The sequence below is a fragment of the Lissotriton vulgaris genome, chromosome 11, assembly GCF_964263255.1.
Source record: "Lissotriton vulgaris chromosome 11, aLisVul1.2, whole genome shotgun sequence".
In the NCBI taxonomy this organism is placed as follows: Eukaryota; Metazoa; Chordata; class Amphibia; order Caudata; family Salamandridae; genus Lissotriton; species Lissotriton vulgaris.
In genome coordinates this window covers 1,067,808,831-1,067,824,288 of record NC_141699.1, presented here as the reverse complement: position 1 = coordinate 1,067,824,288, position 15,458 = coordinate 1,067,808,831, and the positions used below count along the sequence as shown (strand labels likewise).

Sequence of the window (15,458 nt, the reverse complement as noted above, 5' to 3'; positions counted from 1 at the left end):
TTCACTCCATGCCGGCTTTAATATTACAATTTCAGCCTCCACACTCGTTGCCAGCTTGAGTTTATGCCGTTAATCAGGATGATGGCTTCTTGCATCCTCATCGTCCCTTATGCAAGACTCCAGGAGCTTTCCTTGCAGGAATGCTTAGCACATCAGTTGAACCAGGCTCCAAGTCATCTGACTGGTGTTGGTGGACGGCTGCACACATCGCTCTCTGCAGTGATGGAATGCACAAAACTTTTCCAAAGGGTGGCCGTTCCTTGGCCCGGTTCCACAAATAGTTCTAACAGATGCGTTGATCACCGGCTGGGGAGCTCATCTACAAAGTCAAACTGTTCAGGGCTTATGGCTCCCTCAACAAACCACTCCATATAAATCAAGCAATCTTTTTAACATTTAGTCTTTCCAACTTTTGCTACTAGGCAAAGCTGTCCTAATACGTACAGACAACATGACGGCAATGTATTGCATTAAAAGGCAGGGGGGTGACTCTTTCACGCCTAGCGCAAACTATGAAATGGATTATTCCTCAAAAGATATACCTCCTCGTGGAACATCACCCAGGAGTACACAATTAGATCTCTGATCTGCTCAGTCGACAAACACAGCATATCCACAAATGGGAACTTCATCCTCAAGTTCTTCTATTCTTTCAAGTGTGGGGACACCCAGACATAGATCTGTTCGCCACACATTACAACACAAAATCCAAAAACTTCGCCTCCAGGTAGCCACACCCATTGTCCAAAGGCAATGCGCGATGTATGAACTGGTCAGACAAATTTGCTTACGGGTTTCCGCCTCTCCCGCTCATTCAGTTAGTGGTTCGGAAACTCAAACAGCATTCCCTCAGTGATCCTAGTTGCTCCAAAATGGGCCCGACAACCATGGTTCACAACATTCTTGGAACTCAATAGTTCTGCATTAAAAGCTACACCGCTCACCCAAACTTCTTACACAGAACCATGGAGAGATAAGACATCCAGATCCCAATCAACTCAATCTTGCCATCTGGCTCTTGAGGTCCTAGAGTCTGGCTACCTCAATCTCCCACCAAATTGTATGAATTTCATCAGAGGCTAGACGTCCTACCACAAGAGCATGCTATAAAGCAAAGTGGAAGCGATTTGTTGTTTATTGTACAAATAACAAAACATTAGCTGTCATCTCTTGCATATACAACAATGTAATTAGGCATATACATCTATGCGGCTACATCTCGCTGCTATAGCCGCTTACCTCAAACACCTTAATCAGTCTGTTATACTCCCAGTTTTTTTCCCCCCTCAACCAGACTCAGTGGCAGAATGTGCTCTTCACGTACTAGACGTCGAAAGGGCGTTACTATACTACATAGAAAGAACCAAACAAGGCTAAACAACTTTGTATCTTTCTCCCCACCTCACAAGGGAAATCCCATTTCAAACACAGGAATTGCAAGATGTTTGAAGTGCATCAAAATATGCTATCTCGAAGCTAAACGCACGCTACCCATTCCCCCTAGAGCTCATTTCACACACAAACTAGGGGCTTTGGCTTCTATGGCATTCTTAGGGAACATTCTCCTAGATGACATCTGCAAAGCAGCAACTTGGTCTACACCACACACACACTCACCAAACACTATTGTGTAGGTGTGCAAGCAAAGCAACAAGCTAGTGTTGGCCAGGCTGTATTGAGAACACTTTTTCAGACCACTGAACGGATCTAGGTTGCCACCGCTAAGGAGGACAACTGCTATATAATCGATGCTAAAGTATACAATCTACAGCTCGTATGCCTCGAACTGAAAATGCTACTTACCAGTATGCATCTGTTCTTGGCATATAGAGCTGTAGAGTTGTATACGCCCACCCACCTCCCCGGATACCTTTATCTGTTGCAGTATTATCTTACTTAGATCCATTACACATGGACATCCTTTTCTACTTTCCTACTAATGCAATCATTCCTCTTCATGGCGAAAAACAATCTGGGGTGCCCATGCGCACTGTCACCATAAGGAGGAGTCACCTATCTCGTGACTAACAAAGACTTCTTCAACAAAAACAAACTGTAAACATCTGAGCCCAACACCAGATAGCGATCTGTGCTAAAGTATATTACTCTATAGCTCCACATGCCAAGAATAGATGCTTACTGGTAAGTAGCATTTTCCTTAAGCATCACTTAAAATGACTATCACAGCTGATAAGTTATAATGCATTTCAAAAACAAAAGTTCCAGCCCCAGGTTGCTGTTTACCGCTGGCTGAGCAATTGAGAGGTAATTTCCATGGAGTCCCCAGAGACTTAAAGAGAGGCTGTTGGAAAGTGGATTATTGGTAGGGGGCAAATGTAAGTCTGCCACTAGCAATAAGGCCACTAACACATGATAGGACCCAGCATAGGGCTTAGAAAAGTATTCCTATGCTCAACCCTTGGTAACGTGGCTGCGATCAGACAGGCTTAACTTCAAAGACAGGTATGTAAAGCATTTTAAAACACCATTTCATTAAAAAATTAAGACACAACACAAAATAGAATCAAAATAGATTTTTTTATCTTTTAAATGACACCAAAAGAAAAACAATCCACTGTAGGGAACCAGAGATATGAATTTGTAAAGATGAGTCACTTACTAGTGCTTAGAAACCAACAGTGCCCCTTTTAGTCATTTCGTTTTCTCTGACAGGGACACCTTTAAACATGGTTCTGGAGAATCTCACCAAATGTGTTGAGCCTTCTCCAGCAGGCAGGTCCAGTTGGAACTCCTTCCTGAAGCAGGTCCCAAAGTATCCAACACACAATCCAAGGTTCTGGAATCTCCAAGAAGGTTCTTGAAAGTGTGAGACTTCAATTCCACAATCCACTTTAACAAAACCCGTACACATCCACTGGTTCTTTGTGGGAATGTCCAGGTGAGCTCTGTTAACCTGTAGCTTGCAGGGAGTCAACTCTTTAGTCCTTTTGCAGCAAGGTAATCCACAGGGCTGCTTTTTCAGTTGGTGCGGTCTTCAGAGGTCAGGCCTTAGAAATCATTGCAGCACAGCAAAACTTCACAGCAGGGCACTTCTTGCTTCAGTAAGTTTCAAGCAGCAAATCTGGAGGGCTCTGCCCCTCTCAGATACATATTCATAATTTTCTGGGTCAAGCACCAGGTCACTTCTGACCAATGAGAGCAGGGCAACTCCTCAGTTATGACCACATCCTGTAGAGTGTGGCATTATTTTGTCCCAGAGTGCACCAATCATCCAAATCCTCCAGCAAGGAGGTAAGAGCTGGCTAAACACACCCCCTGGGATGGCTTATTTCCATGGCCTCTCCGCCTACCATGTGCACATACCTTCCTTAAGCCTAGCCCTGAAACTGAAAGCCAGGCCTCCCCTCTGCCTTTAAAGAGCCTGGTTTACGACTCCACCCCCTGGTCTGGCATTCCTATAGACCAGCACACTGCCCTCCCAGCAGAGTTATTAACCCTAGGGGTTCTTCATCCCTTCTTAAAAGCAGCCTGGCTAATCCACTTTGACCAATCAGGTCAGACCACTGGAAGGCTGTCTTTGGACTTACAAAGTCTTAACTTCTTGTATGTACATTTTAGGAGAAATTCAACAATGATATTGTTGGATTTAGCACTGCTATTCTGAGAAGTCTTTGAATGGGGGCTCTAGGTACTTCCTATCAAGAGTTATTTAATAACTTCCTGCAATGTTAACCTATGGGCCATGGGGTTTGCAGTGGGGAAAATGACTTGGGCCAGTTCTCTAGCACCAGGGCTTATAAAAACATATTTTATACGTATTTCCCTAATTTCTACAGCACCCCCACCTCTTTTTCAACTAGGGGAGACTTCAGAGGTTCTGAATCTGCAGAAATATTACCCAGTGCTCCTAGAATCGAAGTCGAATTTGAGCAGCACTTTAAAACAATGTCAATTTACCCAGGTATATAAAAACTAATTTTATACGGGTGTACATTATAGATTACTGGCCCTGGGAATGGTTAAACAGAGCCCAGAGTAACACCAGTTCCAGTCAGCAAAAAGTTGGGGGGTGCACAGGGCACAGGATGACTTTACAACAGGGACCTTCACCTCTTTGTGCTGGGGGAGTCTGCGTTGCTCCTGCAGCTCCCCCCAGCAACTTGTCACCCACTTAGGGTGACCCTGTCCTTCTGGGGTCACCACACAGAACGAGCTGTATTTGCTCGCAGACTGGTCTGGGCCTGCAAGGTATTATGGTACTATTTCTTTAGGCCCGTGAATAATGGAGCAGCGGCTCCCCCCGCTGCTCGGGGAGAACTGCGCTGCCCTCATGGGCAGGCTGCCGCCGCTTCAGATCTCCTTTGGGGGCCTGGTCCCACCTGGACCTCTTGTTGCCAGGTGAGCTATGCTGGGCTCGGGGAGCCCACCCCGGCCGCCCTTCTCTTTTCTGGTGCCCGATCCCACCCAGGCACCCTGCATTTCCGCCTTGTCGGAGAGCTGCTCTGGGACCCCACCCCCGCTGGCCCTGACTGCTCCCCGACTGGCCAGGACCCTCGCGTGCTGACGCTCTCCCATAGTAAAAGCTCAACAATTAGGTGTTCGGAAAGTAAAAAAAACAGGTGGTTCAGATGGTCAGAACCACCCTCTTAACAGTTACTTACCCAGTAAACATCTGTTCTTGGCATGTACAGCTGTAGAGTCACATGTGCCCACCCGCCTCCCCAGGTACCTGTCGCTGCTGCAGTTCTTTAGTATACATACATCAGCATGGACATCTCTATTCTACTCATACTAACTCCATCCTCACCCTTTGCGGGAAAACAATCGAACAAGGTAGTCTATGCGCAGGGGTCTCCTACCTCGTGACTGGAAAAGACCTCTTCGAAGAAAAACAAACTGCACCCAACACTAGATGGAAGGAGTATGCAAAGCATTTGACTCCACATCTGTACATGCACAGAACAGATGTTTAGTGGGTAAACATTATCCTTCTACCATGGTGCCAAGGCAATGCATATTTGCAGGCATATAATACAATATAGTAATTAGGCATACTCCTACTATGCGAGCCCTACTGTGCCTTGAGTGTGTAGGTGTAAATCCAAGAATCTCCCCCCAAGGGATAATCCAATCCCATTACCTGGCGGGAGAGAATGTTGGACCGGTCTTGGTCACAAACTGGACATCCCTCACAGAGATACCAGACTGCTGCATGGTGAAGTTGTGACATGCAGGGACTCTGTCAGTTTAAGTGCCTGCTCTGCTTATCCTATGAGATGCAGATTACTTATAATAAACATACTTGCCATGTACGTATAGCTAAGCAATGTTTTGCAGCGTGGGTCCGGAATCGTGTTTTTTTTCTTTTTTTTTTTCGTGGCCCAGGTGGGCGTCTACATCCCACCATTTGGTGTCCTTCGTGGCGTTATGTTATGTTATGTTGTTAAGATATTTATTAAGCACGCTATCACCGATTGGTTTCTTGGCGCTAAAGTCAACAGTAACATAAGCGTGGATGAGGGGTGGAGCGTTATTAAAGTGCTTGTCTGAAGAGCCAGGTCTTCAAGGCTTTCCGGAAGGAGAGAATGTCTTGGCAGTTTCGAATCTCCAGAGGGAAGGTGTTCCATAGGTGAGGGGCAAGTGTTGCGAGCCTACGGCCTCCAGCGAGCTTAAGTTTGAAAGGAGGCGTCAGCAGGAGGCTCTGATGGAGTGAGCGTAGGTTTCGCGATGGTGTGTATCTGATGATTAGTTGGTCAATGAATTTAGGGCTTTTGCAATACAGAGATTTAAATATCAGACAGCCAGTTTTAAAGGCACAATGCTGAGTGACTGGGAGCCAGTGCAATTTCCTAAGTAGGGGAGTGGCTGCCTGCCGCCTCGGCTGATTTAGAATTAGCCTCGCGGCATAGTTCTGTACCATCTGGAGACGTTTAGATAAGTAGTTAGGAAGACCTAGATAAATGGCATTCGCGTAATCCAAATGGGACCGAACTGTGGAGATCACGACCTGGGTGGTTACCTCGGGCGTGAGTAGGCGACGGACCTTCCGAATTTTTTTTAGCTCAAAAAAACACGGAGACCACCTGGCCTACTTGTGCTTTCAGTGAAAGTTCGCAGTCAACGATGACTCCGAGTGTTTTGGCCGATGAAGAGGGTGTCAGAGCTGGACCTAAATCTGAAGGCCAATAATGTGGACCCCAGTGCTTGGCGCTGTCCCCAGTAAGAACCAACTCGGTTTTTCCTGGGTTCAGTTTCAGCTGGTTTTGGTCCATCCAAGATTTGATGAATCGCATGGTTGACTGAAAGTGCAGGATAGAGTTTTCAGTGTTGTCGATGGTGAAAAGTAGTTGTAAGTCATCGGCATAGTTGAAAACCCTCACCTGTTCGTCTCGAAGGGCCTGAATCAGAGGAAGTATGTATAAGTTGAATAGGTGAGGTGATAAGGAGGAGCCCTGTGGCGCTCCACATGTAATGGGTTGTTTGGCACCTGTTAGTTCTACAAGACGTACTGCTTGACTGCGGTTTTCCAGAAAGGACCTCAACCAACAGGCCGCCGTGTCCCGTATGCCGGCCTGTCCGACACGATCGATCAAGATGTTGTGGTCGACCGTGTTGAATGTGGCCGACAAGTCCAGGAGCACCAGGGCCTGTGGGGAGCGTGTCTCAGCCTACTGCCTCAGTTGAGTGGGCTGGCGAAAACCTGCCTGATGAGAATGAAAGCAGGAGGATTCCTCAAGGAAGTTAGAGATGCATTTAGCCACATGAGCCTCCAGAACTTTAGCCAGTTAAGGCAGTAAGGAGATGGGTCTGTAGTTAGCTTTACCTGCTGGGTCAGCCCCGGGTGTTTTTTAGGAGCGGGATGACCGTGGCCTCTTTAAACGCTAAAGGGACTACGCCGGCGGTCAAGGAGTCATTCAGGAGTATAAGGGCAGGGGCCGGGTGTGTGGAGAAACACTCTTTCAAGATGTGGGGAGGGCAGCTATCTGAGGGTGCGCCAGATTTTACTCTTGTCAGTAGTTCCTGAAGTTGGTCCAGGGTTATGGGTGAAAACCTGCTAAGGGTGCCACTGTTAGGCTTTATTGTCATACCAGTGGTAAGAAGGGAAGACGGTTGGAGAATGCTAGCTTTGATATCTGTGATTTTATCAGTGAAGTAAATGTTGAGTGAATCACAGAGACTGGGTGGGAGTTATCTTGGGTCTGACATTGTCCAGATTTGTCAGTTCATTAAGGATCGAAAAGATATCCTTAGATTTATTTGAGGATTCTAGGATTCGGGACGAGAAATAAGCCGCCTTGGCTGCAGAGATGGCAATCGTACTCCTTCCTGGCCTTTGTATAGTTCAATTTTAACTCAGGATTTTATTTGCAGCGCCATTGGCCTTCTAACTGTCGCAAAGCCGATTTCATGAATTTTAGATCGGAGGAGAACCATCTGTTAGCATTAGCCCGCCGTGCCAGTCTGTTTTTTTTTATAAGGGGCATGAATATCGCTGGCCGCTTGTAGCCAGCTAGTAAGAGTGGATACTGAAGAGTTAATCTTGCTCTGAGACGGTGGGATGGTATTAGCTAGTGACTGTAAAAAGGCAGTTTTGTCCATTGCGTTCTAGTTCCTGGCTAACCCGCCAGCAGCTGGTGCGGTAGTTGTAGCCGGGATAGTACATAGTTTGAATTTAAGGAAGAGATGGTCTGACCAGAGGCATGGCACAATGGTAGGGGTGGTTACGCGGATGGTATTAGACCACACCTGGTCTAAGATATGACCCTTGCAATGGGTAGGGGAAAGCACTAGTTGAGTGAAGTTCAAGTTGGTCATGAGATCAGTCAGTTCGGCCGATTGAGGGCCCTCAAGGGTATCTTTATACCAGTAGTTTAGGTCTCCTACTAGAAAGACCCTGGCATGTTCGAGTGCTAAATTAGCAATTTGGTCACTCAGGGACATAGGGAACGATGGCATAGAGTTTGGGGGTCTATATAAGAGGATACAAGCTATCGTCATGCAGGGGGTGGAAATTTTCAGCACAAGGTTGTCTGTGTTTTCTAACGGGAGGCGCGTCAGGGTAGTGACTACCAGATTAGAGCGGATAATTGCTGCAACTCCACCCCCCCCCTTTCCCCGTGGCACGGTCTGCGTGAATAATATAATAGTTAGGTGGGAGGGCCGCTATTATATCGGGGGCGGAATCAGGAGTTAGCCACGTCTCAGTGAGTAGGAGGATGTCCGGTTTCTCCATGTCCAGCAGCAGAAAAATATCCAGCTGGTGTTTGACAAGGGAACGGGTGTTTAGGTAGAGAATAGTAAGCGAGGGGAGAAGTGGGACAGACTGAACCTGGTTGTTTGCAGGAGTTGTCAAATGATAGCCATGACTCAGAATGCCATACTTACAGAGTCGACTAAGAGTCTCCCTCGATAGAAGGCCCTGGGCGCTGTTTCTAAAGTCCATTAGGTCGGACCTGGAATAGTGAGTAGGATGGGCGGCATTGCATGCCACTGGTCCCGGCAGGGCGCGGACGGGCGCAGACGGGCTTGCCTTTGGCACGCCCGCTGCGCGTACGAAATGGCGCCTGCATATATACGTAGTGGTGGGCGTGGTCAGGAGAGCTACTAGTCCGTACCCCCCAGTATCTACCAATCAGCGCTTGGGACGGCCACAGCAGCTCCAGTCGTCTGTGTGGGCGGGGGGGGGGGGGGGACTAGCGCGATATGGAGACGAGTGGGAGATGAGTAACAAATGTGCAAAACAGGCAATTTTAAAAGGTTTAAAAAAGCAGTAATCCTTTTTCCCGGCTTCCGCCTCAGGAAAACATCCTTACGCTAATTAGTGCAATCAACTGGCGTTAGGGAAGACTCGCTGCTTATGTAGTAGTGTGGGCGGGGTCCTGTGCCTACCAATCAGCGCATGGGACGGCCACAGCAGCTCCAGTCTGTGTGGGCGGGGGGACTAGCGCGATATGGAGACGAGTGGGAGACAAGTTACAAATGTGCAAAACAGGCAATTTTAAAAGGTTTAAAAAAGCAGTAATCCTTTTTCCCGGCTTCCGCCTCAGGAAAAAATCCTTACGCTAGTTAGTGCAATCCGTTGACGCCCTTCCGGCAGAAGCTCCCACCTTTGGTCGCCATCTTCAGATTCATTTTTCTGCCGTTGGATCTGGATCGTCACGGAAGAGTACTAGTAATTTTTTAAGAAGGAATCGACAAATCAGCAAAAACCAGTGAAGGTTGGAGATTTCAGCACACAGACTGCAGGCCGGACAACCGGGATGACGAAGAGGAAGGCAAACACCAAGAACTTCGATGTCCAACGGAGAATGCGCACACAGGGGGCTTCCTGAGCACGGAGATGGACAAAACTCTATTCAAATTCTGCAACGATTGCCACAACAAATACGTGTTGAAGGACCAACACCCAGTTTGCTACCTCTGCCTACCGCTCGACCATCGAAGCGAAGACTGCAACGCTTGCTCGGCGTTCACACCCAAGCTCCTCAGTTCGGTAGAGGCAGGGAAGGGCAAACTACACCATGCAGGGGCAAGGGCCACCCCCATCACTCAGACTTGGGCCTCTCCAATGGGGAAGAGGACAACATGGTGGAGGGACCAGAAGACACTACAGTCGTCGAGACCGAGAAGTAGGCGAAGGAGGTAAGAGTAGTCGACCTAAAAGCCCCCGACCGACGCTCGAAAGAGTGATGCAAAGTCCTCAAAGAGCGCCGCTGTCAACTCTCGACGCCCTAGCTGCACCCAAGGACAAACAGCCCAGCGGATCTTGCAAAAAGGACTCCCAGGTGTCGAACTCTGGAGAAACCTAGGTAGTCTAAGCCCAGTCTTAAAAAGGACCGCACGACGCAGAGGGAAAAAGAGTTAAAGGCGATTTAGAGGCTGACTAACAGGAAGCGAAGCACCGGAGCTCTCGATGCTGAACAGATGGCAGAGTTGGAGAAGAGGAGAAGGCTCAAAGACGAAATGGCAAACATCCTCCAGATGACTAAGGATTTAGAAGACTGGATGAGCCGGTACACCGTCCCTTCGAAGCCCGCAGCCGAAGCAGAGCTCAAAGAAGTGGTCGAGGACCCTGAACTGCTGGAACCAGCCGAAGAACAGGAGGAAGAGGCCTAGATTACTTTGAGGCAGAAGGCGTAGAGTCAACAGACCTACCAGGACTTGACATCCTCAGAGGCGCAAGACCTGGAGTGGCAGGATCTTGATGCCGAAAACCCAGAAGAGGGTGTAGTCCTATCCGTCGAGGCCTTCGCCACCGGACGACATTGGCATATGCAATATGGTCCTAAAGAACGCTGCAGCCACTTGAGGAGTGAAGCTAGAGGAGGAGAAGCCAAAAGCATGTTTTCTCCTGGAGACTCTGCTTCCTACACAGACCAGGAGCCAATTCCTACCCATGCTCCCAAGTGTACTGGACCAGGGCAGGGAGGCCTTCAGGGAGCCAGCTGTATGTAAGTCTGTGACCCCGAGGACAGAAAAGAAATATAAACATTCCTCACAAGACCCAGCATACATTCGGGGATCAGTACCTGCTGACTCGATAATCACATTGACAGCTAGGAAGAGGGCCAATGTACCCACTAACTCCGGACGTCCTCCAGACAAGGGGAGCAGGAGGATGGACCTCATAGGGAGGAAAATGGAGAGGAGTGCAGCGATTCAATGGCGCATCGCCAACTCAAATGCCTTAACAGAAATGCATACCAGCATTGGGAGGAAGTCTGCCAACTGCTCAAACATTTCCCGGAGCAGTTACAACAGAGGGCATACCACCTCGTGGAAGAAGGCAGAAACATGGTCAACACATGCCTAAAATCGGCCCTGGATGCAGCTGAGACATCCAGTAGGCAGATGATCGGGGTTACTGAGAGAAGGCATGCCTGGCTGAGGATCTCTGGCTTCAAGCCAGAAGTCCAAAATAAAATCCTGAAAACACCAATCAACGGAGAACAACTGTTCGGCACTCCGGTTGACGAAAAACTTAAGCAGCTAAAAAAGGACAATGAAGCAGCAAGGTCCATGTGAGCGCTGCAGTTCAGGGGGATGAGAAGTGGCACCCCCTCAAGGAGACCGGCAGGCAGAGGAAACAGCCAGCCGGGAACATCACATCAAGCCTTCCAACAGGGTTACCAAGGAGGCAATCAGACACAGCAACTGAGAAAGCAACAGCAAAGCTGGCAGTACCAGCCACGGGGCCAATCCTTTCGAGGGTGCTCGACCAGACGAAGTCGGACAAGAGGAGGACAGAAACCCACCTCAAAGTGACTCCGCTGTAAGGAGGATGCCTACCCACACAACACCTCTGGGGGGGGGGGTGACAATACAAGGGAAAAGACAAACTATTAATACCACAAGACAAACAGTTCCTCAAATACAACACCTATAGGAGGCAGAACCAGACACTTCTTGCAGGAGTGGAAGGTCACAACCGACAATTGGATACTGAACATCATAAAACACGGCTACTGCACAGAACTAGAAAGGTCACCTCCAAACAAAAGGCCAAACTAAGAGGGACACTCTACAGCATAACTATCACTCTTGCTGCTAGAGGCACAGGATCTCCTAAAGAAGGATGCAATAGAGACTGTACCGTACAACGAAAGAAACCACTATTCTTTGTACCAAAAGTTGACGAAACGTTAAGACCTATCCTGGACCTACGGTTCTTAAACAAATTTGTAAGGACTCAAAGATTCAATATGAAATCTCTGCAAGAAGTAATACCCCAGATACAGGAAGGGGATGATTACACAGCAATAATATATCTAATAGACGTTTACCTACACATCCCCATGAACAAAAGACGCAAACACCTACTAAGATTTGTGATCAAGGAAACTCACTACCAGTTCAGTCCTGGCATTCGGGCTAAAGTCCGCACCAAGGCAAAGGATACACGTATACCCCGTACCTAGACGACTGGCTTGTAAAGGCAAACTCATCCAGCCAATGCAAACACATTCAGCAGGTTACTCAAACGCTAATGCAACTAGGGTTTTCAATAAATTTGGGAAATCCTCAACAGAACCAGAACAGGTGAAGCTATTCCATGGGGCAGAGATCAACACCATACAAGGCTAAGTGTTCCCAGTATGAGGAGAACACGGGCACTAATGAAGGAGACCCATCGCGAACACAAGGGGGCAAGCTCTGACCGCAAGCTCATGGGAATGATGCTTTCATGCATACACCTAGTTCCAAATATTCGACTCAACAAGAGGCTAATCCAAGAATGGCTCCAACCGCAATGGTCAAAAGCAACAGGGAGTTGGGAAGATCTAGTGATTGTAACACACGCAGTGCAGCAGGAAATAGCGTGGTGCGACAAAGAAAACGCAGCACAGGGGAAGCCATTCACACCACCAACTCCAACAGTGACCATCACAACAGATGCCTCCCACCTGGGATGGGGCGCGCAAATGAACCAACTCAAGGTGAGGGGGTTATGGCCACAGAAAGATGCGGTAAAACACTTCAACAACCTAGAGCTAAAAACAGTGTTCCTGGACTTAAAAGCATATCCGAAGGAGCAGTACGGGAACAGGGTGTTGATCGAGACAGACAACACCACGACCATGTTCTACATCAACAAGCAAGGAGGAACACACTCAATAGCGCTATCGAATCTAGCACAGGAGAAATGGATATGTACATGGGCCATTCCACTGAGAATAGACCTACTAGCAATACATCTACCAGGGAACGACAATGTAGAAGCAGACCCACTCAGCAGACAGACGTCGGCATCCCACGAATGGGAGATCACCCTGCAAGAAGTAAAGTAAAGATTCCAAAGGTGGGAAACATCGCAAATAGACACCAGAATGCAAAATGCTTTGCATCCAGACAACCAGACCATTGGTCAAAAGGGAATGCACTATAGATCAGTTGGTCAAAGACTTTTGCATAAGCTTTCCCACCAATACCACTGATGCACAGGGTACTCAACAAATGCAGGATCAGCAACATGACGCTAATACTGATAGCTCCTCAGTGGGCCAGACACTCGTGGTTCTCACAGATAGTAGAAATGGCACAAGAGCCAGCACACAGGTTCCCAAAAAGAAGGGACCTGCTAACCATGCAGAACGGTAAGGTACTGCACCCAGAGCCATAGAGCCTCAGCCTAGCAGCATGGCTCCTGAAGACCTAGAATTTGCACACCTCAAACTACCGGCAAGTACTATGGCAGTACTCAGAAAGGCGAGGAGACTGACAACAAGGAAGTGCTACATAGCAAAATGGAAAAAGTTCTCCCAATGGTGCATCAAGAAGAAACTACAACGGAAGATCACAAGGGAATCCACAGTACAGAAATACTGAACACATCTGCTACAAAGCCAACTAAGCTACACATCTCGAAGGGTGCACTTAGCGGTGATAGTAGCTACACGAGGGGAGAAACAGGGAAGAGTTCTTCACCTCCCAAGTGGTGAAAAATTTCTGGATGGAGCTAAAAGGTCGCACCCCCAAAAAGGATGCCAGCACCGACCTGGAACCTCAACGTGATGCTAACTCTATTGATGAAGGCTCCCTTTGAACCTATTCACAAGGCGACACTGCACATGCTCACACTAAAGACAGCCTTCTTAGTGGCTATCACGTTGCTACGGAGAGTAAGTGAATTGCAAGCGCTAACACTCCAAGAGCCCTACCTAGAAATACACAGCGACCGGATTGTAATGAGAACTAGCCCACACTTCATGCCAAAGGCGGTGTCTCGATTCCACAGTAACCAAACAATCCAAATGCAAAGTTTTTTCCAACAACCTACTACAAGCGCAGTAGTCAAGTTAAGTTTAAAATTTGTATAGCGCGCTACTCACCCAGAGGGTCTCAAGGCGCTTAAGGGAGGCCAGAAGGGCTTACTGGATGCCAGAAGGGCTGTCATGCACTATATAGAAAGGACAAAGGAGTGCAGGAAAACAAAAGTTCTTTGTATCCTTTGCCAGCAGTTTTTTGGGACGGCCAGTCACCGAAGATACCATTGCACAGTGGATTGCACAAGCAATTCAACTCTGCCACAAGCGGGCACGACAAGAGTTGCAAGGAGCAGCTCAAGCTCCCTCTACTAGGAAGAAAGGAGCAACAATTGCGTTTCTAGCAAACACACCTATTCAAGACATTTGCCAAGCTGCAACATGGTTTTCAGTGCACACATTCACTAAGCACTACCGTGTGGATATTCAGATGAATAAGGAAGCGCAAGTGGGACAGAAGGTCTTACAACACATTTTCAGTAACCAGTGCTCCTCTACCACCCAACCACCACAATAAGGACAACCCGCTCCTAAGTCTATGGACAGCATAGTGAATCCAGAAAGATTCACGCTGCAAAACGTAATAGTTTCTTACCTGTCGGTGTAGTTTTGCAGCTTGAAGACTTTCTGGATTCACTAGCGATCCCATCCTCCTCCGCAAGAAAGATGAGACAGGAGATAAGGAGGATAAAATTGCAATCTTAACTAAATGGATCATATAAGGAAGATAACACAAGACAAGAAAAAATATTCCAAAGATGGCGACCAAAGGTGGGAGCTTCCGCCGGAAGTGCGTCAACGTCACGAAGGACACCAAATGGTGGGATGTCGACGCCCACCTGGGCCACAAAAAAAAGAAATGATTCCTACTCAACCACCAGATGGCGGGATAATGCACAGCATAGTGAATCCAGAAAGTCTTCAAGCTGCACTGACAGGTAAGAAACTGTATGTTATAAATATGTAGATAGCTATCGCCCGCTACATGGACCTAAACCGGGCACATAACTATAGAATTAGCGGTTGTTAAACTTTGTTTGGCTTATATTAACTGTTTGCACTTAAAGTGGCACACACACCAGACCTACTTCTTTGATCAGTTTCAGCTTTAATTTGTGTGGAACCATTCTATGCTCTAGTGGTGTGGTGTCAGTATAAGTTGACCATTTCTGATGGTCTGGAACCTGGTTGGTAAATGTTGTTTAACAATCAGTCGAGTTGCCTGGGACCTCTGCCCTTTGCTCATCGTCTGTTATCAAATTGAAACACCTCTTGTGGCTGATATTAAAAAAAAAATACTTAAAATATACTTTAGTGGTCAACTTTTGCTACCTATTAAAGAAACGGTGGTGGGATGCTTTCTTTTCCAGCTGAAAGTCCCCACAACAGACAAGCCTGCGGTGACTGTAAACTTTCGCAAGCTGTTGCTGAACCGTTGCCAGAAGGAATTTGAGAAGGACAAAGATGACGCAGAGGTGTTCGAGAAGAAACAGAAGGAAATGGATGCAGCTGTCCTGGTATGATTTAAAAAAAATAATAATAATTTAAGCATTGCATGTAGAACACAGGTTCTTGAAGGTTGAAGCTGAAGAGCTGATTCAATGGAGAGGTGTTAATGAACAAAGTAATTGCTTGGCAAATTTCAGTTGATAGTAAATGTAGTCTTACCTCATTTTGTGCTCAATTACCTATTTTAATCATTTAGAGTAGCGCATAGTTTTTCTCTTAACATTT

The 15,458-nt window shown here is 47.4% G+C and overlaps 1 protein-coding gene across 3 annotated transcripts in view; it reads left to right on the top strand.

The window, feature by feature from the left end:
* Positions 1–15,458, top strand: part of EIF4G1 (eukaryotic translation initiation factor 4 gamma 1) — a 1,004,595-nt gene that overhangs the window by 616,502 nt on the left and 372,635 nt on the right. For all 3 annotated transcript variants that reach the window (XM_086944451.1, XM_086944450.1, XM_086944449.1), the window contains one exon: positions 15,095–15,241. In XM_086944451.1, coding sequence (XP_086800577.1) covers positions 15,095–15,241 — 147 coding nt within the window. The remainder of the gene's footprint in view (positions 1–15,094; positions 15,242–15,458) is intronic.